General features: G+C 37.2%; 2 protein-coding genes across 6 annotated transcripts in view; one reads left to right on the plus strand and one right to left on the minus strand.

Moving 5' to 3' along the window:
* Positions 1–24626, plus strand: part of SCLT1 (sodium channel and clathrin linker 1) — a 43581-nt gene that overhangs the window by 16843 nt on the left and 2112 nt on the right. For 2 of the 5 annotated variants that reach the window (XM_051794476.1, XM_051794473.1), the window contains 11 exons: positions 6152–6242; positions 6414–6505; positions 7139–7316; positions 11131–11229; positions 11736–11807; positions 12470–12544; positions 13072–13217; positions 13607–13799; positions 15154–15350; positions 23266–23344; positions 24437–24532. In XM_051794476.1, coding sequence (XP_051650436.1) covers positions 6152–6242; positions 6414–6505; positions 7139–7316; positions 11131–11229; positions 11736–11807; positions 12470–12544; positions 13072–13217; positions 13607–13799; positions 15154–15350; positions 23266–23344; positions 24437–24532 — 1318 coding nt within the window. Of the gene's footprint in view, positions 1–6151; positions 6243–6413; positions 6506–7138; positions 7317–11130; positions 11230–11735; positions 11808–12469; positions 12545–13071; positions 13218–13606; positions 13800–15153; positions 15351–19037; positions 19504–20363; positions 20480–23265; positions 23345–24436; positions 24533–24626 lie in introns of those variants that run through there. The other 3 variants (XR_007905655.1, XM_051794475.1, XM_051794474.1) reach the window with 3 other exon arrangements.
* Positions 20360–24626, minus strand: part of JADE1 (jade family PHD finger 1) — an 81541-nt gene continuing 77274 nt past the window's right edge. The window contains exon 12 of the mRNA XM_051794459.1: positions 20360–20461. Coding sequence (XP_051650419.1) covers positions 20409–20461 — 53 coding nt within the window. The 3' untranslated portion in view covers positions 20360–20408. The remainder of the gene's footprint in view (positions 20462–24626) is intronic.

Consider the following 24626-nt stretch of genomic DNA (forward strand, 5'->3'; position numbering starts at 1 on the left):
GTCTTTGTCGGTCCCGCCGTGATCTTCCCATTGGCCTTTCTTGGTAATCTCTATACCTTCTGTCCTCTCTGTCTCTAAGGTCGTCCTCATATCTGGAATATTCATAATCTCTCTCCGTTCTTTCCCTATCGTAGGTGCATCGGTACAGGGGATTGAAGGAGTTTTCCATATTTTCCTCGATGGTTCTTATCCAAGCACACATAGTGTCCACGCTTGGTTCATCCATCTTTGGATTATATACGGGTATCAAGCAGGAAATATATGGTTTAGGGGCACCTTGAATTACCTTTTTCCACATTGGTTGCGTGCAGGGAACATTCTCAGGAACTTGGATATCATAATAATCTGGATCAGAATAGATGATCTCCAGCATGGCCAATTCCCGTAGGTATTGGATGCCTTCTTCCGCAGTCCTCCACCTTCTTGAAGAACTCTTCAGGGACTCCTTAAATGGGTATTTCACTCTTACCGCGTGGAGTATTCGGAGCCAAAGACTGGACGCCATTTTCTCCCTCCCCATTTCTTGCTCTATCACAGGGTCTCGAGCAATGGATCCCAACTGTCGTGCTTCATCACCTTCAATTACATGACTATCAGCTCCCTTGTCCCAGCATCGCACCAGCCAGGTGAGGACTTCTTCACCAGGCAAGCGCATATAATCTCTCCGTAAATCTCGAAGCTCTCTTGTGGTCAGTGATTGTGTAATTTCGCTTTCTCGCATAATTTCTTGTCCATCTCTCCCACGTAGAATCTTTTCCACCTCTCTCTTTACTCTTCCACTCCTACGTGGGACTGCTCCCACTTCCTCCCTATATCTCTCATGTGGAGGTGGAGACTGAGCATGCCGTGGGGATAAGCTTCTATATTGTTCATGCCGCGGAGATGGTTTCCTATGCCGTTCATACCATGGGGATGGACTCCTACGGCGTTCACGCCGCGGAGATGGACTTCTACGTCGTTCATACCGTGGGGATGGACTCCTACGCTGTTCGCGCCGCGGAGATGGACTTCTGCGTCGTTCACGCCGTGGAGATGGACTTCTATGCCATTCACGCCGTGGGGATGGACTCCTGCGTCGTTCGCGATACCCAGCGGGTGGAGGTAGTGAGTAATCTTTCACGTGGTGAGATAAGGGCCTCTTCCTCCAATCATTCACACCTCCAAGAGAAGGTTGGGTCTGGAGGGGTAGGGATAATTCCCCCTCCAATTGAGGGGGATGCTTTGGCTCCTTCTTTGCGTCTTTTGTAACACTGAATGTGTAGTCAGGATATAAATCATCAAGCGACAATATACCACCGGCCGTTTGTACTGTTGCTTTCTTTTCTCTTGATGCTGTTCTGTATTCCTTTGGGCGTGCCCCTAGTTCTCTTGGACGTGCTCCTTCCCGTGTAACCGTTTCTTCCTCTCTGGTACCTGCTTCTTCTCTTCCAATCGCTCCTTCCTCAGTCACAACCACTACTTCCTCTCTCGCAGTCGCGCCTTCATCACTTGCTGTTGCTCCTTCTCCCATTGCTGCCGCTCCTTCGTCCACTACATCTTGAGTGAATTGGATAGGTTCTTCTGTTCCTTCTTCTTCTTCTTCTTCTTCTCTTTCTTCTGTGCGTTCTGGTTGGGGAGATGAGTCTGTAAGTTCCTTGATCTCTCTTACCCACGTCTTCTTCTTCTTCACAGGGGCAATGATGACCTTCCGGTTCTTAGCTTGAGTCCCGGTTCTAGTGGGCTTAGTAGAAATGGCATTGACTTCAAGTTGTGTTTGGACTCCAACTTCTGTGGACCTAATAGGGACATCACTGGTTTCAAGTGGCGTGGTTTGGGTTTCTGTGTCGACCTTAACCCTTTGAAGGTGGTCTATGGCAGCTCGATAAGCATTAGCCAGGCCCCAGCACAAAGCGGAGAATTGCATATTCGGATCTTTGTAGGAAAAACACCCTTCTGCCAAACAGTGGGCCATCTCACCAGAATCAAACATTTGTTCTGGTGTGAACTCCCAATTAATGGGGGGTGACACATGTCCTACTAATCTACCGAAATCTTCCCAAGCTCCATGCCACCCGGGGACTGGCCTGTCTGCAGCCCTTTCCAAAGTTCCAGCGAGTCCCTTTGAGGTGTGATCTTTCCTACAAGAGGGAAGGCAACGGAACCCCATTCTTCCAAGTTTAAGTAGCACTTCCAGTACCTTTATCAATGACAGTACTGTTGCAATAAGATTTATATAGTAATTAGAGCCGATTTTAACCATGGGGATTTCCTTTACCAAACCTTCGATGTCAAAATTAAAGGATGGAAGCAATTTGTTCCATCCATCCTCAAGGTCTGGACGTCTCCCTATACGGTAGCCTAACACAGGTGTAAAGGTGGCTAGAATTATAAGACAAATTAATGAAATAGCCATTGTTTTTTGTTATTATTTCTTCTTGATCCCAAAACAAACCTTTGTTTATATAAACAAAGTTTCCTTGGCTGCTTTCCCAGACTCTGGCAGTGTTCCCAGACCTGTTCCCAAAACAATAGATTGGTTTTGCAAAACAACACCGAGCTTGGCTGTCTTCCTGGAAAAACGTTTATCAAAACAAGCCAAACTTAACCAAAATATCCCACTTCTGACACCAAAAAATGTTGTGCAAGTTTCGAGCTGGCTTCCTGCCAAGTCCCCGAAACTCGACAACAAGGACCTGCCTCCCAGAGAGGGAAAAGAAAAAAAAACCAAGCAGCCAAAGCTATAGCAAATATATATATATATATATATATATATATTACATATGAGACAGATACACAAAAGGAGAATACCACACACAGAAGGGGGGGGGGGGGGGGGAAGGGGAAGGGAGAAGGACAAAAAGGGGCAAGGACCGAACAAGCCAACCAGCCGACCGAAGGCAAACTAGCAAAAATCTCACCACTTCCCTTCGAACAGGCAGGATGGCTAGACACGGCCCAAGGCTCTCCCCTCACGCGTGGCAGATAACGGTAGTCACTGTAGGCCTCAGCTCCAGATAAACCAGACCAAAACAGGGACCCGCCGTTCTCGAACCTCGCCGGAGAGGAAGAGGGCGAGATGCCTCCCGCTGGCCTTATTTATACCTCAAGTTACGTAAAGGAATAGCATGGAATACTTCCGTGATCACTTTTCTAGTTCCTTCCTGGTTACAAGTTGGTCTCCAGGAAGGCCTAGAGTGAAACCACCACAAAACTTAAAATGTATAATGTACTTAAACTTTGTTTTAAACATTGTTTATTTTTATGTTTTCTTTGTACAATACCTTTAGGACCAGAATCTAGTTACAAATGCTGATTTACTTCAGTCACTGAAGATGAGTTTTTATGCGGGATTTACTTCTTAGCACCTCTCATTTTTATTATCCAGGATTTTTCCATGGAAAAACTATTTTCCAGAGTAGTATGTTTTGAAGAAGGAAAATGTTGTGATAAGCAATCAAAGATTAATGGGGTATACAGTGTATCTAGTAAAATAATATGTTTCCAAACTCAATCATCACTTGCAATTTGTTTGTGTGTGTCACTGTTTAATTCTTCAAGGGAATGAACGCTATTTTTTTAAATTTCTTTCCTTGCAGAACATATAAATACTGTTTTGGTATCTCATTAATCTATAAATCTTTGGTCTTGCATTGATATGCTTAAATTGACTCATGTAATTAGTGAGGACAAGATTTAGTTTATTTATGCATTTCTACCACTCAATGGTTTTGATCAAAAACAAAACAGCAAAAAACCAACAACCAAAACCAAACCAACAAAAACTTTAAAATCATTCAGGTTATGGTTGAGCAGTTGAGTGTTTTTGTCAGAATTACTGATAATCATGATTTCCTTTGGTCTCATCTCTGTTTCATTTTTTAAAGGGAGACCCTTTTTAAGTTCGATCCTTGGACTTACCTGAAATTCTTTAATGATACCACTTTGATCAAATAATTTAGAATAGGGCATGACAACCAAAATGGCCAAACTCTTTGATTCACAGTTATGAAAACACACAAGGATTTGTAAGACTGTCTATTCTACTCTCTAGCAGAAAGTAGAAAGGAGAAGTGTATGTTTTTTGCTTATACTACAGCTTCAGGAAGAAGGTATATTATAAGGTGACTTACTGAAAGCTGGTGGATTATCTTGCTCTGAACTTCTATTCCCACATGCCCAAATATGTATGTGTATTTTTGATTAGTTGCTGTTTTATAACCAGTGAAATTGTGAGTTAATTTAGCCTTTCATTAAACATCCACAGGGCTGGATTAGTCATTGTCCTCACTTCAGAATGTTAGGTTTCTGATTTAGTATGTTCCAGGTGGGCAAGACTGCTCAACACATTTGTCTTGAGTGTTTTCGTAACTGTTTAGTTTGTCTGGCGATGATCATGAGCAACCTTTGAAATTGTTACTTCCCAATAGTATTTTCGGTTTGGGTAAAGAGGCTCCCAGATGAACTTCGCGTCTCTAATTACAGGTGCTGATTACGCTATATTCCTCTCAGATCAGCTAAAAGTCCTTGCAACCCTAGAAACAGTACTATGTCTTACTCCCAGAGTTAATGACAGCAGCTCTACCTACCCCTAAAGTAAGTGCTGCAGTGGTTCTCCAAGAAGTCTGGAATATTTTCACTGGTTGCTTCTCTAACATGAAGTTACATAGACATAGGTCACATGGATTATGTAGCATCTAGCACAGACAATTCTAATCCTTTGGGATGTTTTTAATAGATTTACATGATTTATGGTGATTGAGTAGTAAGTCTGGAATGGAAAAAGATTTAAAAAAAACCAACTTGTGTATTAGAGAATTAAGGTTTGACTTAGGTTTGTGTGGACTAGACAAAACACACAAACTAAGAAACTTGGCATTACTAGGGCATATATCCGCATTTCAGAATCTTAAAGCTTGTAAACAGAGATAACTTGCCAAGATTATGTTAAATATGCATTGTACAATAAAGAATAAAAGCTACATCTTTGAAATCAATTTGTTGCCTGTAAAATTTACACCTCTGCATTTGATCTGAATCTGAATTTGGTCATTAAAATGCATTTTTAATACTTAAGCAGTTCTCATTTTTATGGCCTTTTTATGTTTTTCTTATTTTTCCCTTCTTATGCTGCCTTTTGAGTTTTTATTTTGTTTTACAACACCTTTTAAATATTTTGGGGAAGCAATTTAATGACCTCCTGAATTTAACAGTACTTTTTGTAGGAGAAAGATGCATGACTCAGGTGGAGTAAGATCAAAGTTTTGAACCTGCAATGAAGACCTGTGTTTGGGAATAATGTTTTTATTGTAGTTTTTTCTCTTTAAAAAAATTGTACTCAATTTAACTTTCCCAATTAATTAGGCTGAAATAAAGCATTCACTCTAAAATTGCTTGGATTATGTATACTTTGCTTAAGGTTTTCATGTAGGTATAATATGCTTGTCTTTTATGCTGTTAATTCAAAAATTTTATTTCTATAAGAAATTCTTACTTGAAGTTGATTGTTAAAAGTATTAAGTAGTTTTCTAGCTTCTTTCATGACTGTTAATGCTCCAGTTTGTGTTAACTTTATCAACGGTCAGTCACTGGTCTTTAGATTTAGCCTAATATGCAGCCTGAATAATTGGGTTACACTTAAGGTGAAGGGCAAGTCAGAGGAGTAGGAGGATTGCTGATGAAGAACCACTAGTCATCATGAACTTGATTCATTAACTGGTTTATTTTTTTCCTCTTTCGGCTCGTAAAAACTATTCAAATTACAAAGCACATAATTTAAATTCTTTAGCAGTGTTTAATGATTTTTTTTTAATTCCTAGTCCTATTACTTTAAAAAGTCAAATCTAATTCTGTAAAAGAGTTCTCTGTTAGGTATCTGTGGTTAATTATACTTAAGCTTTTGAATCACCTAAAGTTTTTGATTGCCTAGTCCTTCCAAATATTTAATCAATGCATACACCTTCCTTTTAAGCTGACTTTGAGAATTCATTTCCACAGGACTTTGGAATTTAGTATTCCTCTCTTACCGTACTACATAGTAAGAAGGAAAAGGGGGAAACCTCTTCTGCCCTGTAAGAACAGTATTATGAAATCTGACTGCCCTTCACAGCTATTTCAACAAAGTTGTAATGGAGCCATTTTTTTCCTCTATAATAATTGTTTTCTTTATATACAGGCAAGCCAAAATAGATGGGCAGGCAACAAATGCTAAGCTTGAGGAAATGACCAAATTGAGAGAGAAGCTTCACAGCCAATTGGAGAGAAAGGTATTCTAGAGAAAGGAATAATTTCTGTTGCAACTGAATGGCCAGTCACTTTCTGAATGCCGATGTTAAATTATTTGCAAGTTGCTATTTAGTTTGTTTTATGTGAGTATATCTTTATTTTGTTTAGGGAAGCTCAGATCCTGTCATGGAGAATACATTTATTCTTTCTAGGAAGAAGACATGATAGCTGCTCGGGAAAGAGAAACAGCATCTGAGAAACGCTTGCAGCAAATGCAATCTAGTTTAAAACAATTAGAAACCAGGTAAAGATAACTCATTGGGTGTTACTAACAGGATACTTGCAAAAATTATGCCTTGATTCTGCAAAAAGAGAGTGGTTGTTTTATGACAAACACGTTAGAAGGTAACAAAGCACTGCTGCTTGCGAAGGCAGCCTGAGTGTCGCTAAAGTGCTCGCTGTGGATATTTAGAGCTGTGCTCTTCATTGAACCAGCAGCACTTGTGAACTTCGAGATTTTTTTGAGGATCACTCTGAGGCTCTCTTGCCCTTTCTAATGCTTACCGGTACAATCATAGGAATTTCTGAGCTGTTTTTTTCTTCTAATAGTCTAGCTGCAACTTCGTTGCCCACATCAAATTATTCCATTTCCTCCACAGAGGAAAACTTTATTTCTTTTGGGGCTCTTCTATTCTGGTTTAATATAGAATATTTTCAGAGATGAATATTTTCAGATAGCAACTGTCTTCTGAGATTAGATATCTGAGTTAACTCCTTTAATTCTGTTTCTTTCTAGGACTTGATTAATATCAAACTCAAAAACAATGCAGTTTGGGTAGCTCATGAATAGATGCTTCCTATTAGTTCAGTCTGAATGGATTAGTGTCTTAATTAGCCATGTTATTGTTAAATGAGTAAAATTACTACTGTTTTGTAGATTACTTGTTACTGTCCAAGATGCTGAACAGCTGAGAACAGAAAGAACAGTCCTGGAGGAACAAATCAGAGAGCTTCAGGCCAAGGCTGCTAATCTAGAGAGTGAGAAGTATGATGCTGTTGTAAAAGTCCAAGACTGCATACAGCTCTTGGAAGAAGCTAACTTGGAAAAAAGTCAGGTAAGTCATTGGATAAAGGTATTTCTTAGAAATTAGAATACTTTCATCACTTACAGTTGTGAAGAGCCTGATTGCATATTCTCACAGGCATATACACATGCACAAGCTGGCTTCTTTTATGTCTGTTGTACTAAAATTAGTAACGCATAGATAGCAAACTGGGATATGATATTACTTAGGCTTGTCATAGAGTATAAATTTCAAACAATATGTTGAGTGCCTGGATAAATGTGATCAAAGTGATAATACTGTACCTGAACATGAATTTTCCAAAATTTTTGACAGTTTCTTATCACATACATACTAACAAATTCTGCTGTCAGACTGAAAAGGAAGGTTCTGTTATGAATTTATCACTTAAAAATGGCTAGGAAAGAACAACTAAACTAAAGGGACATTTTTGTTCTATGAGGGACATAAGGCACCGAGAGAGAGATCTGTGTTCAGAAGAAGTGACTGAGTAATGAGTGGGTAAAGTCTGCAGTCAGGAAAAATTTGAAAATATGTTTATTAGTCTATTATAAAATGGCAGAAAAAATTCAAACATACCATGTTGGCTGCTGAGTTTAGTCTTACCAGTCAAAAACCAATTTAGGAGATAGTGTGGATCTCTCTTAAGAACACATTCACACAATCCTCAGTGGTGCTCGATACAATTAATAGGATGTTCATAATGGGAGTTTAAAAAAAAAAAGCCTTTAAACATAATGCCCCTTCATGTGCAGTTTAGATCAGCCCATTTCAGACAAGACATAGGAAAACTAGGAAAGTGCAGGAGGAGTCAACAAAGAAATCTAGATATGTGGAAAGGCCTTAAAAGAAATTTTTATATACAATGTGTGATTAAACTGTCATAGGTTGATGTGTATACCAGAAGTATAGATATGAAAACAGTAACATGCACAACAGGGGGATCCACCAAAACTTCCTAAAGTACAGGACCTAATCCAGCAAGTCTTGATAAGCCTGTTGATCAAAAAAAATTAGACCCCCTATTTTCACAATTCTTAACTTTCCTAAAGTATCTGCTCTTTGCCCCTTTAGAAAATAGGATATAGGGCTTGGTAAACTCTTGTCTAATATGGGCTCTTTGTGTTTTAATGCTAAGCTTCAGTTCCAGTCAGACTTTTGGAAAATTGTGTTTGGTTCCAAGGCAGAACTTTAATGCCCATCCAGAGATTGTAGCCATCAGTAGGTGAAACCCGGTTTAGTTAATGTCTGTGGGAATAAGCGGAGGATCTTAGAACTGATTCTGTTTCGGCTTAACAGTTCAATACTGTTGAGCAGTTAAAAAGATAAACACTTCCTTTTAGCCTGGAGTTCAAACTCAGAGACAAAACAAAGCAGACAATTCTTAATTTAGTGCTCTGGCTAAAACGTCCTGAATTTTTCAAACTGGGAAGTCTATTAATGAACAAGATACAAAAAATACACATAGCTGTGAACGCTTTGTGTTATAAACTGTTTTCTTCCTGCTCTGTTAGGGGTTGTCTTGGGTTAAAGACAATGTTACTGAGGAGGTGGGACCTTCAATGGGAGGTCCTGCATCCCATCCATTAAAAATAATGGGACTTAAAAGGAAGGAGTATAAACAAAGTAACAAATTTTACTAAAAAAAAAGGGCAAAACCAAAATAAAACAACAAACACACAATAATAAAGAATCTCACCCAGAAAATCACTCTGTCCACTTCCGTGTTGCTGAGCCAGCAAAGCAGTTCCACGTGGCCCCTTCGGCACTGTCACACAGAAAGCAACAACAATGGCAACAGCAGCGGCCGGGAGAGCTCCAACATGCAGCGCTGGTGCTGGAGCGGTCAGGAGCGGAGGGCACAGAGCGGGCTGGGACCAGTGGGAAGTCCAGAACGACAGGAGGCAGGGGAGCCCCTGTGGGAAATACCCTTCTCTTTAAATTTAGAAAGATGGCAATAAACTTAGGGAACAAAAACAAGGCAGAATTTATTCAACGCGTTGGGTCTTTCTCGGGGGAAAAGACACCTTCGGTTCAAATTCCGTACATTTTATAGTTTCACAAAATCCCCTCCTTTTCAGATAAGTTTTAATGTATTCATTTTTACCTAAAAAGGTTTCTTTTCTCTGAAAAGGGGCTTTCCCTTTATCCCAATTGGCTGCAAGCCATCCCCTGTCAAAGGTGATGGATCTTTCTTTGTTCTTAGCCCAAAGAGAAGAACCTCGTGTACAAAATGGCCATAAAAGATTTAATTTTTAAGAATTTTCTCATTTCCCTTATCCTGTCAAAAGAGACCCTGATACCCAAGTTCAGGCCTTGGAACTTGGATATCTTACAACTTCACGATACGCCTATTTATTAAAAAAACCCCGTATTTTTAATTCTCATACCCCGGTGGGCACAGTGAACCAGCAGAAGCCTATAGTTGTAGCAGGTGGGGGGAGGAGGGGGGTGGCAGCGGCTGCCGTCCCGGCGTGGAGAAGCGGGCTGCAACAGGCCGGCTTGAGACTGCGGCAAAAACTGGTGCGAGTCTGGTGGGGGCAGCCCCTCAGGAGCAAGCAGGACAGCTGTGGAGTAGCAGGATACTAGCTGGGGGAGAGAGATGGTCTGGGTCGGGCAGGCAGCGGCTTCTTGTCAAGTACTGAGCAGGAAGCAAATAGGCAGTCCCCATGCCAGCAGTGAGTGGGTTTTATCCCCCACAAACTGCCATGCCACTTCACGCGATAACCCCCTCTTTCAGCAGGTGTGCCGTGCCTGTGTGGGCAGGCCGCGGTGTTATCAGCAGGTGCCCCCTAATGGTGATATGGGAAAATTACAAGAGAATCTAAAACCGTAGCAGAGGTTGAGGTAGAAATTGTAACAATGCTGCTTCTGTTAACATTAAAAAGCACAAAAAGCTAAGCTTATAAAAGGACATCAGAAGAATTTTAAGAGTAGTTTGAGCAATAAAGAGCAAAGTTGAATTATATAGGATCAGTAAAGGAGATTATGACCAATGAAATGGCATGTTATTGCCTGAAGTGAGTAACCTTCTACAGGCTTAGCTTATTTCATCCATTAGGGACTTTTTTATGTCTTTCTCCCTTTGTGCATATACACATTCTCTATGTGTCACCTAGGATTTTTGATAGGTGACATAAAAAATCCTATATTCTGTAATCTTTTCAGAGGGGTATCTTGTGTTATACTGTAACATCAGTAACTTTCTTGCATCCCTCAGAGGAAGGGTTCCTTGCTACACTTTTTTCTGTAATTCTCCCAATTTTTTTTATGCTGAAGAGCTGTTTCATTCACTGCATCCAACATGAAAGGGTCTGCATACCTGTTCCTTAGTTGCCTATACATTTTTATTCCTTTACTTTTAGTTTTCTCGGAGATGAGTAGTATATGAACCATAAAAAATTCTTAGCTTTATGTAGGAGTGTATGTGTGTATACAGGTATTCAGTTTCCTAATAGAAACCTTTTGCATGCATCATTGTCAGCATGTTTTTATTACAGATACTGGCACGAGATAGAACACTGGAAAGTAGCTTTGCCATTTGCTCTGAGTTCCTGTGCTTGCTTCTGTGTAAATTCCATGCTCAGCCAAAATCTGCAAGTCCCAATAAAAAAAGGCACCTACTGATACTAACTCTTTGTGTGATTCTGATTTACAAGAATGTGCATTTAGTGCAACATGTTTTTCACTGTTCTTGTTTTCTTGCTGAGTCTCAGTGTCAACTGCTCCAAAGTAAAAAGGAGAAAAAGTGTCTTTTGATCAGTGACTATATGTAGTTTCTTCTCTCCGTGCTAGGTACTGTGTCGCATTAAATATTAGTCATATTTGTTGTTTTTTTTTCTAGGCACTCTTTGGGGAGAAACAAAAGGAAGAAGAGATCAAGAAAATGAAAGATGAAATGTCTCAACTTGCAGAAGATACTGCTGCAAGAATTAGAAAGGCAGTAAGTTACGATGTTTAGAATGGGAAGATTTTTTGGTTTTCCTCAGGGTGAAAAGCCCTTGCTGGTGCATGGTCATCATGAGCAGTTTTCTTAAAAATGTTTTGATAATATAAGTGACAAGGCAGCATGCTGATAGTACATACTCTTCAGCTTTGTTGTCTAGACATGTATTCCTCTGAACTAAGTGGTATTCTTAAATCTCTCAAGAACCAAAACTGTTAATATCTGTGCAGACACTGGTGTAGACAAGGCTGCACTGTGAAGATGTAAAGAATGATACTTGTGGTGTCTTCATGTGTGCTTTTTTTTCTCGACACCCTCAATTAAAGTAGTATTGATAATAATAATTCTTCTAACATTTATGTCATAAGATTTGTCAGTTACTGCAGTCCCAGATACTTTCATGCATGCACCACAAATAGGCTATATATGTGTATATCAAAAAGCAAGATGGAAAACTAGTTTGTGGGACTAATTTTTTAGTTTTACTTTGTTTTTACTCACAGGTAAACACTGCAAAGAAGCAATGTAATGTGCAGGTTTCTCGGCTAACAGAAGAAATTTTGGCTCTTCAGATGGTAAGGAGTTGACTGATAAAAACATTTTTGATAGCAAAACATTTGAGACTTCTAGTTATTGCTAATCAAATAAAATACTATATTCCAGTAAAAGAAAGCCTACTAACATGATTAATGAGTAACTGTGTAGGACAATACGATATTACTATAAAGCACAATGCATCCTGTATGTTTCCAGACATTAGTTCACAAACATTTTGTCAATGAGATCTGTGCTCTAGAAAATATTTTCTCTGTGATGGCATTTCTTAAGTATCCCTGTTTCTTTCAGGGATAAGCATAGAAAGCTGAGTTTTGCATATCTATAGATGGGTATGTAGAAATTAAGTATATGAAAGCTGATAAAGTATCCTAAGACAAAGTCTGTCCATCACAATCATTGTATTCTTGAATGAACCAGGAACTTATAATAAATTATGCAGGTGACCAAAAGAACTCAGTGCTTAATGCGCCTATTTACGCATTAAATTTATTTTTAAAAGGTTTCATTTTACGTTTCTTAATTTGTACATTGAATGATCCTATAGAGAAAATAACGAACAGGTAAATATAGTCAAATGCATACATAGCAGCAAGAACTGCATTTACAGGTTTGGCTTTGGCACTTCTTGAATTTTTACTTTGAATTATTAGATCTATTTAAAAATTACTTTTAAAAATAGGAATGTGGAGAAAAACAGAGTGAAATTGAACGAGCCATTAGAGAAAAGAGAGCAGTGGAAGAAGAACTTGAAAAGGTAAGGCAATTGTATGTATTTTTACATCACATTTAATATCTCTTTTCAGAAGGAAAAGTTATATTGATTTTTCCCATTTTCATGTGTTTTCCCCCTAATTTTCTTATTTTATTTTTTTAGTAGCTTTTCTTAATTGTAAATTTTCATGTAATTACTTTAAGGTTGGTTGGTTGGCTGTTTTTTTTTTAATCCAGAAAGTGTTTTAAAGCTGCAACACTAAACTGAAAAAGAATGTTCTTTGAAAAGTGTAAAAAAGTAAAAGAGAGAGATTTAGCATAATCTGAAAGAATACTGGTCCAGTTAAACTCAATAGACAGAAAGCTAAATAAATGTCAGATCAGATCTTTGAAAACATTTTTTTTCAAGTAGCAGAAGCAGCACAGATACAATGACAGAAATTCAGTTTTGTTTTAAATCACTGGCAAATAGGATGCAATGAGGAGTAAGTAGCCTCCTTGTCAGTACTACGCTGCCAGTCACCAGGGCAAGGTAAAGATGATTTTACATGTACATTTACTCTTCCTCAGATTTCGAGGGAAGACAGAGGGTATGAATCTAACAGTAGGAAACTAGAGCAGCTGTATCAGAAGTACTTACTTGCAGAAGCTGCAAAAGATGACCTTCAGCTAAGTCTACAGACAACACAAAATAAACTGAAACAACTGGAAATTAAGTAAGTGATGTTACAGAAATACAAGAGAAAGCCAGAGAAATTATTTCTGACAATTTAAATTGTTGAATATGTGACAGGGTTTTGTCACATCTTTTTAATCAGTAGCAAACATAGTATCAAGATACCATAATTCTAAAGCATAATTCTGAAATCTAATATTAGATTGATTTTATCAATTCCATCATCTTGATAAAATTCTTTGCTGACTTTTGCATAGTTCTAGCTGTCAAGCCCATTAAACATGCTGAGCTAATACAAACTTTCAGAAGGAAATGGGGGAACAGCTGTACTGGGTCATACCAAAGATCTGCCCTGGTCTATATCTTTTGTTCTCTAGTTCAGTAGTTGTTCAGTTCTTGAGTTACAACAGGACTTTCCTTCTCTTTCAGCTCTGAGGAAGAGAAGTCTCGTTACCAGGAAGCTATCTGTAAATTGCAAAGCATTCTGGATTCAGAACGAGAAAAGAGTGCCTTTGTCAGTGAACAAAGACTAAAACTTCAGCAAGAAAATGAACAATTGCAAAAAGAAATAGAAGGTTTGAGAAAATTGGCAATAGAGGCTCAACAAAAAGCTAAAATAAAGGTATGCTTTATATGTTATTTTAATTGTAATGTAAAACTTATATTTGCTTAACAAGGCAGCAGTTCTAAGAGAAAATCATTAAGTGTTTAAATTAAGGTTAGAAGTTTCAATGGTGCTTCCTGGTTGCTGCTTAAAAGTAGTTTTATTGTAGGATTGTGTCCTCAGAATCTGTTGGGTAACTCAGTCTCTGCTAATTAAATTGTATTTCAATGTGTATTAAATTCTCCTTCATAAGAAGACCCCAAGTATTCTTTGTGTTTTATAAGATGAATAGATTAAATAATATTGCAGTTCCAGATCTTCATTTATTTATTGTCTCTAATGTGTTAGAAATATCTCTCTGCCTTTGAGCTCAGAGTGTTCCTCTACTTGTGTGTCCACCATGTTGCCAGGGCAGTGTGTAACTAATAAATAATTTAATAGAGTGGTTGTGAAACTTTTGTTCTGTATTTTCTGGACAGAGAACATTCTTCTATAAGAGTAGTTGCAAACAAGGTAATTAGCTGAAAGATGGTTGTTCTTTTTGAACATGTTCCATTAGGTGCACCTGAACAGACTGCATGTAGGATAATGAATCAGTAGTAACCTCAGCAAATTCACAGTACCTTTGGCTTATGGAGAGAGGGAACAGCTTTGGTCCTTGATGTGCTTTCTGAACATATATAGCTGGTACTTTCCTCTCTGCAATGTAAAGATACTGAAAAGGGATCTAAGAATCTGCAGCAGTGAAGACAAACTCAGTAAGCAGTTTTCAAGTTATGAATGAGGACCATCTCAAATCTAGTCTCTACTTTGCACTGCAAGATATAAAGGAAGCTGTCAAATTTAACAGGAAGTCTTGTCCAACTCCAGAACCCTTTGCTCAAACATAGCTTAAAACCAAAGGATTAGAGTCTTGTAACAGATAGGCAGTGGTTATAAAGTATATACCAAATCTTTGTCTGTCTCATTTTAGTCAGACAGGCTTCCATTATAGTCACAAATAACATGTACTGCTTGCTCCTATTTCCCTCTGATGTACAAAGGATTTCAGATGCAGTTAAGAAACTCCTAACACATTTTAGCTAGATAAAAATGGAAGAATGTTTTTCTGTGGAGAGAACACAAGGGAGAAGGATAAAGATTGTTTACAAAAAATAAGCATACACAACTCATTATCCTTTATTGTCAATTATACTATTTGCTTAAATCAGCTTTGGGAACATGTATCTCTGAGCATCTAATTACAAGTGTAATTATTGTATGTTATATGCTTTCAACAAATATTTATAAATTTACCTCAAGCATTGTAAAACAAAACAAAAAAAGCAAAGAGTGAGAGATTTGATTGTACCCAATTTGTGTTTTTTTGTAGATAAGCACAATGGAGCATGAGCATGCTGTGAAAGAACATGGATATGAAGCTCGACTCAAGGAAATGGAAGACACCAGTCACAAGTCCACTGCTGAGCTTCGATGTCTGTTAGTAGCTCAGCAAAAAGCAACCAACCAGTGGAAAGAAGAAACAAAAAATCTTACTGAAACTGCAGAAGCCAGGATCAGAAAGCTGAAGTAAGTGCAGTTTTGTTCCTCTTCTGCAAAGTGTTAGTGTTTTAGCTACTGTGTGGTATAGGGCAGTAGACCTGTCGTGAAAAACCAACTGGACTAGATGATGTGCTTCCAACAAAACAAGGAAGAATGATCTAAACAGAACTTTTGATGCTCTCTGTGAAGTTAGCACTGAAGTAAAAATTTCACATCTTGCTGATAATGTGTGAGTTTTTGTAATGACAAAATAAATGGAATGTATTACTTTTAATTTACTCTTTCAAGATACAGCACACTCAATTTAGAGAATTTTAGCCTTGGATTATGTAAACTTCTATACCTATTTCGAAAAGTCACCATAACATCAGCTGTGGAGTTAGTCTCCAGACTTCTAGAATAAACTGGACAAAAACCTATTGGCATACACATCTAATGTTCTATTCTGAGCAGTTGCTGTCATAATTGAAGATACAAATGGGTTGTGTGATTGTCCTAAGAAAAAATACGATATAAACTTTACTTTATCCTAGTTCATCTATGTTGCCAAGTAACTGGCTGATACTTGGATTTGCAGCACAGAATACAAGAATATTTTCAGTTTTGCAAGTTTGCCTTATGCTTTATTTCTTTCTAAGCTCAGGAAACTCTGTCAGCTCAAGTAGACTATAAATCAGAGATGAGCCTGATATTTTTATAGAACTGCATAGAAGTTTATGTCCTCAAGATCTCTTCCCCTTCAAAATTGGTTGAAAGTTGGAAGAGATTGACAGACCAGTACACAGTAACTTCTAAACCAGGAAGCTTGATTTCATAAGTCTCACTTCTTTAAAATGTTTAGAGAAGAATATAACTTTGCATATATCATTATCATTTAGGGTTTTGAGAAGAAAAATTAAGGATATGCCACTCTGTTAACTTTATAAATTTGAAATGACCCTTTAATCACTTAAAACACAGGATGCAGTCTTGGATGGTTCATGGCTCAGATTGATTTTAGAAGCTGCTTACTATCATGTTAACAAGAAAGCAAAGCTTTTGCCCTATTAAAATTGGAATGCTACCTTTCATTTCCTTTAGAGTAATCTTGGGATTTTTTTGTGTTTTATTAATATTATAAAGCTTTACATAGTCTCAGCTCAAACCATAATATTTCCAGTATCTCGTGCAATTTTTGGAGTCACAGTTTTTTAAGCGTAGCTTGGCATTTCTTGGCTGTCAGAATGCCAATGGTTTGAGTGGAATTAGAATCCAATTTTCTAAACATGAGCAAGGAAAAAAAATTCCTGAAGATGTTACCTACAAAAAATCTACCCTACCATTACTCCAACCTGGTTTTCCATCTTTGTAGAGAAGTATGTGGTCATCTTTACCTCTCCAAAGTAAACTGTTACAGGGGTTTTTTACCTTACCTATTCAGATATAGGCTGGCTTTATTTTCCCTTAAAATATACTGCATTTTGCCAATATCAAAGAACAATTCTTTAAAAAGGAAAAAGTCTCTTTCAGAGGAGACTCAACATCCGTGTTGAGCATGTCTGCAAGGCACTGGGAGCTGTGCCTATTCACTGACAGTTTTAATAGTTTCACTGTATGTAATTAGCTGGCTCTTACTAATACTTTTTTAACATCTTTTGTAAATGCTGCAGTAACTGGAGAAGAAAAGTATTTTGCAATGTTTCATGCTAAGGTAAATTTTAGCTCTTAAACTTGTAGTTTATTTTCTGTAATCAAAATACAAAAACTCACAGTTGAGCCATCTGGATTCATAACTAGATCCTGAATGTAGTTCAGCAAGTTCTTATTAAAAGGGAAAAATTGCAGACTTTCACCCATTAAAGTTGTCTGTGAAACAGCTAACCTTTAATGTTAAGTGTTAAGTGTTAAAATGTTGTTACTGCAGACCAAAAAATTTAGACCTCAGTTATCTGCAGCAAAATGCTGACTTAGAAAATACAACAGACATGACAAGAAATCTGCTTTGTGAATTTGGATGTAAAATAGGTAGTAAATTTTGAAAATGTCCCTGTTTATATGACTTCAGTAGATATTTTAGTGCAAGTCTAAAAGCCAAGTTGATTACTTTTTAAGATGATTTTGCATGTTATGCTTTTTCATACTGTATAAGCTAGAAATAGAAGTTTTTATCAGGTATATGCTCTACCTTGCAAGGAAGCTGGCAGTAGGAACAGAAAGGTTGTCATTTAGACTGACATGAGGAATTTCATATTAAATCTGTGCAGTGATGCACTGATATTATTATGAGAAGTGGCCATAACAGAACCTATATGTATTATCTGGAAATACTAAAATTAGCCTACTTTTCACATTATATACATTAACAGATACTGAGTTATATAGTGTGGAATGCAGTTGGTATGAAAATTAGCTCCTGACTTACACTCAACACGAAAGTCCTTGCTTGTAATATAAATGAGTACTTATCGTATTTTTTTTAATCTTACCACAATAACAATTTGAGTATTTTGAGTACAAGTGCAGAACAGCAAATCACTTCTTACTATGTTGTGAACTAAAATCAAGTTGCTGATTTTTTAAAAAGCAGAATGATTTTGCAGCAAATGCACCTACCAGAGAAATTCAGTAAGAGCACTAAATACAGAACACTAAAACCAGACTGATACTGGTAATATATTAATTAATCTATTATTATTTAAAGGCTCTGTTTGAAAGTCCTCTTGAGGCTAATGAAGGAAATGGTCTCACCAAGTCTCACAGTGGGGTCCAAGAGAACAGGGGATTCATGTAAATATATGAGCAAATGCAGAGGTTGTGTTGGTGGCTTATAGCAGAATTTCAGTTTTTAACAAAAACACAATTTTAACAAAAATCATTACTCTCAAAGCATACTAATGTGTTTTATAACTGAGTGTTTTTCGGGAAGTTATAAACTTCCTATGAAAGTCCTATCATTGTATACCGAGGAGGTAGTTTACATTTCACCAGGAGTTTGCTGTTGGTGCAGCTCTCATAAGCACTGAGTCAGTGTCCCGTTTGTTAGTGTAGGTAGTTCCCGTTCCTTTACCTTAAATTCATGATCTCTTGGTGTTTCTCCACTTCTGTCCTCCTCGTTTTCATTTTCCATGTGAAGGAAACATTGTGGCTTTGTTATTAAGTTCCCAGCAGCTGCTGCTAACTTTTCCACATTGTGCTCCTCATTTGTCATCTTTTAAGTCTGGAAGTGTTCTGTTGGTGAGGTGTAATCCATATGTATGAAGGAGGTATTAAATAAATACTTCTAAGCAATGAAGAAACATCAGTGAATGTTAGGTGATTTTTGATTTTAAAAAAATTAAGAAGGAAAAGTAAATTTTGCAACCTGTAACAATAGAAGAGTAATGATTTTGTAAATTAAATGAGAATCTAATAGATCCATGAAAAACCTGTAGATAAAAATGTTGTTAACTGATAGTTCCAGGCTTCATGGAAAATTATTCTGTGCTTCCCTGGACGTTTGGATCTCATTCAAGTTAAACATGATAAAGTTGCTGATAAAACTGAATTTGAAATTCAGAATCACTGCTGAAACAGTAGGCAATGCGTTGAACTTGTAGACTAAATTGCACCATTTTCTTCATAAAAATATATTATAGTCTTAATTTATGAGAAGTTTTCTTCCCTCTAAGCATTTTAAGATGCTTTATGCATCTTAAGGAGGATTTATTGGTAATAGACCTCACCTTCACCTTGCAGGAGGGCAAGGAACCGGTTTTGCTTCACTATCCTTGTGCCAAAGTCAGACTTGAAGGTAAATGAGAAGGTCAGTGCTGCTTGCGACATGGATCACTGTTCCACTGTAGATACTTCGAGTTCTAACTACATGTACTGAACATAGACAGCAAATATTTACAATTTTAAAGTAGTAGCAAAATAGAGTGATTACAGTTAAAGGTTTTAAAAAAGGTAATCTTTCACATTCTTTATAGGGGTTTAAATGGAAAACAGAAGTAAAGAAATTTTATAAAACTATCAAACTTATTTCAAAATGTAATTTCATTCATAACACGAAAAGAGCTTTTAAGTCTTGGTGAATAATTTAACTATTGTATGTTCATTAGTTTAGTAACTGATTCTTGAGTTTCTATTTGATTTCTTTTTTATTCTTCTCCCTATATAGCTGGAATGTTGTCCAAGTAATCTAAATAACCAAATTGGGAATGTTGTCTAATTAATCTAAATAACAAATCAGAACTAGATTTAATGTTGAAAATGTTATTTTGATCTTCGATGTCACTTCTACACCAATGTGTGTAGAATTTGATAAGAATTAGAAGTAATCCAAGTTGCTGTTGCAACCCTGATCTACAGGGTGTAGAGCTTCCAGTTGTAAAGTTGTAGGCTCTAAGATCAGTTTGAATGTTCCAAAAATTTAAGTTGCCTTTGACAACTGTGGTAAAAAATCTGTAGCAAGTGCTTCCAGCTTTTTACTTTTCTTGTCTTCATTTGGAAGAATTTACTTTTGAAAGAAGTGGGGAATACATGTGCAAGTTTTTACAGGCTCTGTAGTTCTTCAGCTGAGAAGAATAAATGACAGCAGATAGAAAATGGAATCAGCAATAACAAAGGAACATTTAGGAAATCTGTAAATTGGAAGGAAACAAACTTCAGTAACAACAGAACACAGTACAGAATGAGAAGGGATGAGAGAGACAGTTCTAGCAACAGAATGTAGGCAAAACTAGAGTAATTCAATCTGCCAGCATTTGCTCAAAGAAAATAAAGTGCCCAGACTGTATGCAGGTTTTAAAAATAAGGGTAGATTATTCATTCATTCTGTAAAGTCTGCCTTGACCGCTCTGTGCTAAAATGAATGCACAAATACAGTAGATGGTTAATCCCATCTAATTGGCATATCAGTGTTTTCCATAGATTTTTATGTCCTAATCCTGAGAATGAAGTAAGAATTGGGGTAAATAGAGAGGGAATTTTGCAGATAACCAGATAAACTCTTACCAGACTCTGCACCAGTGGCCAACACCACGAGCTTATTTTTGTTGAACATGATTCTGTTTGGAGCAGGCATCAGGATAAGATTCACTTGGATAAGCAAAGTGTCATACTGAATCAAATAACTGAATTATCCATAGAATGCACTTCATTGGAGTAGATCTGGAAAACTGCAGACAGAGAAAAAGGTAGGTCTTCTAACTTGAAAACTTGACAGGACATTGACAGGTTTCTCAGCTCTGCTATCAATATTGCTTTGGCCTGTCAGACGTGGATGTTTGCTTGGTTAAGGTACGGTTTAGCTTGAATTGGGTAGAAATAGGTATGCACAGGTCTGTTCTTCTATGAAACAGTACATGAAACAATTCATAAACATTACCTTAAATGATAAAGATGATAAGTGTACTTCCATGTAACATTTGAGGAGCTTTAAAAATCTGAACTCTTTAAATAAAAATGTAATAAAATGTAATAATAATACATAGTATGAATTAGTAAATTAATAATCCTACCCATCTGCCATTATGTCTAGTAAATTCAGCTTTTTGGGGGGAAAAAACCAAAAATACTTGTCGTAGTATAAATCCATTATATTTGAATAACTATACTGAGTGGCTTAATTTTTTTAATATTCACTTGAATTATTATTGTCAGTACTTAAAAAAAAGGAATCCTTACCATATTGTTTTTAAATTGAAATACTTAGCTTAAGTCGTCCGATTGCAGCTATTTTGGGTGTCTGTGTTCGCGTTTCTGCCTCTCACACATTTCTGTGTCATAGTTGGGAATCCCTGTAGCCATGTGTGGGGTTTGGAGTTCTCAGTTTTATCTCTTCTGTAATTGAAAACAATCTGCCTCTGAGCAATGACCTTTTTTGGTGGCAGTGTACGAAATGTTGGCCATGACTGCCTTCTTTTCCCTGCATCCTGTAGAGTACATGCAGTGAATTGCACAGCATTTGAGATGAAGAAGTTTCCTCCATTTCTAAAACATTATTCTTGGCTGCACTTGTGTAATGTTTGGCAGCTGTAGCTGCTTATTTTAAGTTGTTCATTAAAGAAAAAAATTAGCAGGATGAGAGACAGATGCAGGTACTGGCAGTATACAAAATTCATAATTACTAAGAGTAACTGAATCATATTATAGTATAATTCAACCAAAAAAAACCCAGCTGGCACATGTTATATTTATCATGAGAGCTTTGCAGAAAGTACTTGCTGCAGCTGGTGGATTTATGACCTGTTTGCCAAAATGCTAAAAGCTCACCTTTTGTTTCCTACTCACTTGTAGACAATGTACAGTGGGGACTGATTTAATTATTCAGCAGTTGGGGGTTATTGCTCAGTTCTAATATTGAGATCTCATAATGTGTATTTGGGGAGGGTTAACACTCAGAATGAATCAACTGTCTGGCTCAATAGGCATCACATTTCCTTATGCTTACAAAGTTAAACTGTTTTCTTTAAATATGTGTTCAGTGTGATCTCATTATAAATATAATTCCTTGACCACAGCGGTATATGAGCATGTAAAACTGTTTATGGGCTGTGCTGCTAAGCATGCTAATTCCATACTCAAGTGCAAGCATAGGAGACAGACTGTTTTCAGTAACGAAGAATTTTTAGGCACCTTAAAATTGGTCTCCTATATTGAAAATGCCTCATCTTGATGCTTGATATTGATCATGGAGAACAAATTGCAATAGTGTTACATATTAACATATTCTCTTGATCCTGCAGTCTTAATCCATCTGTAATTCTTACTTTATATGAAAGTGTTCACATGTGGTAACACAGGCAGATATTTAAATCCTGTTAAACAGTTAAAATTATATAGAGATTATACCTATGTACTTTTATTTTTATGAAAGTTAAAAGTTGTTGAGCTGTTTTTGTGATATCTACCTGGGATTGGTGAATGGGGTTGGTGGAGAACAGGGGAGTGGAAACTACTCACCTGGTACAGTGGTGACCTGATGTGACAAATACATTGCAACCTTGTATTGCAAATGCTGTATATCAAGTTTTCAAACTTCTATGAAATACCAGGTTTAAAAGTTTATGAGTAAATTGTTGAGAACTAAGTGTCATCATTAAAATATCAGAGGCTTTTTAAGATTAAGATCTGAGGCTAAAGTATCTTCTACTTTACCCCCATTCCCTCAAAAAGAATAAATGCTTTAGGTTCCATTACAGTCCTGTAGTTTCGGTAGAGCATCTAAAGGTGAGGTAGTGGAGTAGAGACTGGTCAAAGGTTAGATCAGTTCAGTTTTGCACCTCCCTCTGGCTAAAATTACCAAAGTTCCATCTTTAGTCATCCCTCTTCTTCTGTGCCTTGTGATGACAGGAGGCAAGGACTGTTTCCTTTAAGCACTAGGTCAAAGATGTCTGTCATAACCCAGATGGTTTTTGTCTTCAATACTATGCAAATTGAGGATCACTAAAACTCATTCAGTATAAAAGTAAAAAGACTGCTTTGAAGTAGGTGGTATTTTCCTTTTCCTCATGAAGTGTCACATTGTTGTCTGTCTCACAAGTATAGAATGATTTATTTTCAGGTACTTCAAAGCACCTTTAAAATGCCCACGTTGAAGTCTGGTAAAGAAACACCAATTAGAATGTTAATCTCAATATTGAATGCACTGTGCAAATGCAGCTTATATTTACTACATACTAGATATCATGCCTCCGAAATAAGATTCAATAAACAGAAATAAAACCCTGTAAAATGTCAAGTGCTCTTGACAAACTCCTGCTGATTCCAACAAATACATCTCATTCCTCTGCCACTACAGTTTTAAATACACAGCATGAAGAAGTGATGTGTGGTGCTTTTGAAATCAGTGTTTTAAGAGCAACCCTGTAATTAAAATCCACTATAAGCCCCTACAATGCAACAAAGGACCTATGAAATTATGTTCCAATAACTGAAGTACTACTGTGTGCTAATCAGCATCTTTTCTTCTGATTCACAGAAGTGAGCTGTGTCAACAAAAACTTCGTAGCCAGGAGCTCATTTCCCAGCTGGAAATAGCAAATGAGAAGGTAACTGAGGTAAGATAATGACTGATGTGACAGCTACTTTCAGTTACAACCTGATGTGTGTACACTTGGATCTTAAAAAAAACCTGTTTCGGTGAGTTATGTTGCTGGTTTAGAGAAAATTAAGGATATTTGAGAGGGATAGTCAGTAAAAATTGGAAAACTTCACTGTTTCTGCTGACTGACATGTTCAAACGGCAGGAAGACAAATGAACTTTACTCTCAAATTACCAAAGTTAAAGGAGAGATCATCTTTAAGGTGACTAATTTAGACAATTCAGGAAGTGTTTCTGAACTTACTTATGCCTGTGGATTCATGCAAGCCTCTAAACAGAAGCAGGCATTGACATTGTGGATAATGTGGCATAGACAGAGATACCAAGTTCTCCACATGCTACGTGGACAGTAGAATTTACCTTCGTGTCCATATATGCATATAACAAAGGTATTATCCATTAAAAATTAAGGACAGGGTTGTTTTGGAATGTGCACCGTTCAATAATTAAGGTCCACTTTAAAAAAGGACTTTCCTGTCAACCTCATGAATCTGGGAAAACATCCAGTTCTACCCAGGATAAGTCCTTCTATCTTGTTTTTTGTAGTGCTGTGTTACTTAGAGGAGAAAATTGGGTCTGATGCAAGAATAGATTTCTTTGAGTAATGCTGGTTAAGAAAGGCTTTGTGCGGACCCTTTGAAGAGAACAGAGGAGGTCTGTAACAGGTTTATCAGCCCATTTGTATTATCTATCTAGTATATTCCTTTTCCTTTTGAGTATAGCTAAAACATTTACATGTTTTACCTTACATGACAAGGTTGCGTGAATTAAATTACTTGAATTAAAATGTCAACTTTTATGCATCTTGCTTCAAGATGGTGAAATGAGTAAAACTTCCCCTGCAAATTAGTCTGAGTGGAAAAGTCACATCATGTCATATCAGAGCTGGAAATTCTCTATAATGTGTCAGCAGTTTGTCTTCAGGCTTACTGTAAAGGGAAGACATTTCCACTTCTGACATTCCTTTGTGTTAAGCTTTTTTGCTGCAGTATGTGTGGATTCAGTGAAAAGGACTTGGCATTGGTAATGAGATATTCCATTTACATAGGATGAGACATTAAAGATGGAATATCGTGAATACATCGATAGGCTCCAAAGACGACTGAGCCAGGCAGAACAGAGGGCAGCCACAGCATCTCAACAGGTACACAACTCACAGAAAACGTTATCTAAGCACACTGAATACAAAAAGCACAGAAGTACTCACTTTGCATCATTCCTGAGGCAGAGATGATCAT

The sequence above is a fragment of the Manacus candei genome, unplaced genomic scaffold, assembly GCF_025592945.1.
Source record: "Manacus candei isolate 608988 ecotype Guabito, Panama unplaced genomic scaffold, ASM2559294v1 h1tg000039l, whole genome shotgun sequence".
NCBI lineage: Eukaryota > Metazoa > Chordata > Aves > Passeriformes > Pipridae > Manacus > Manacus candei.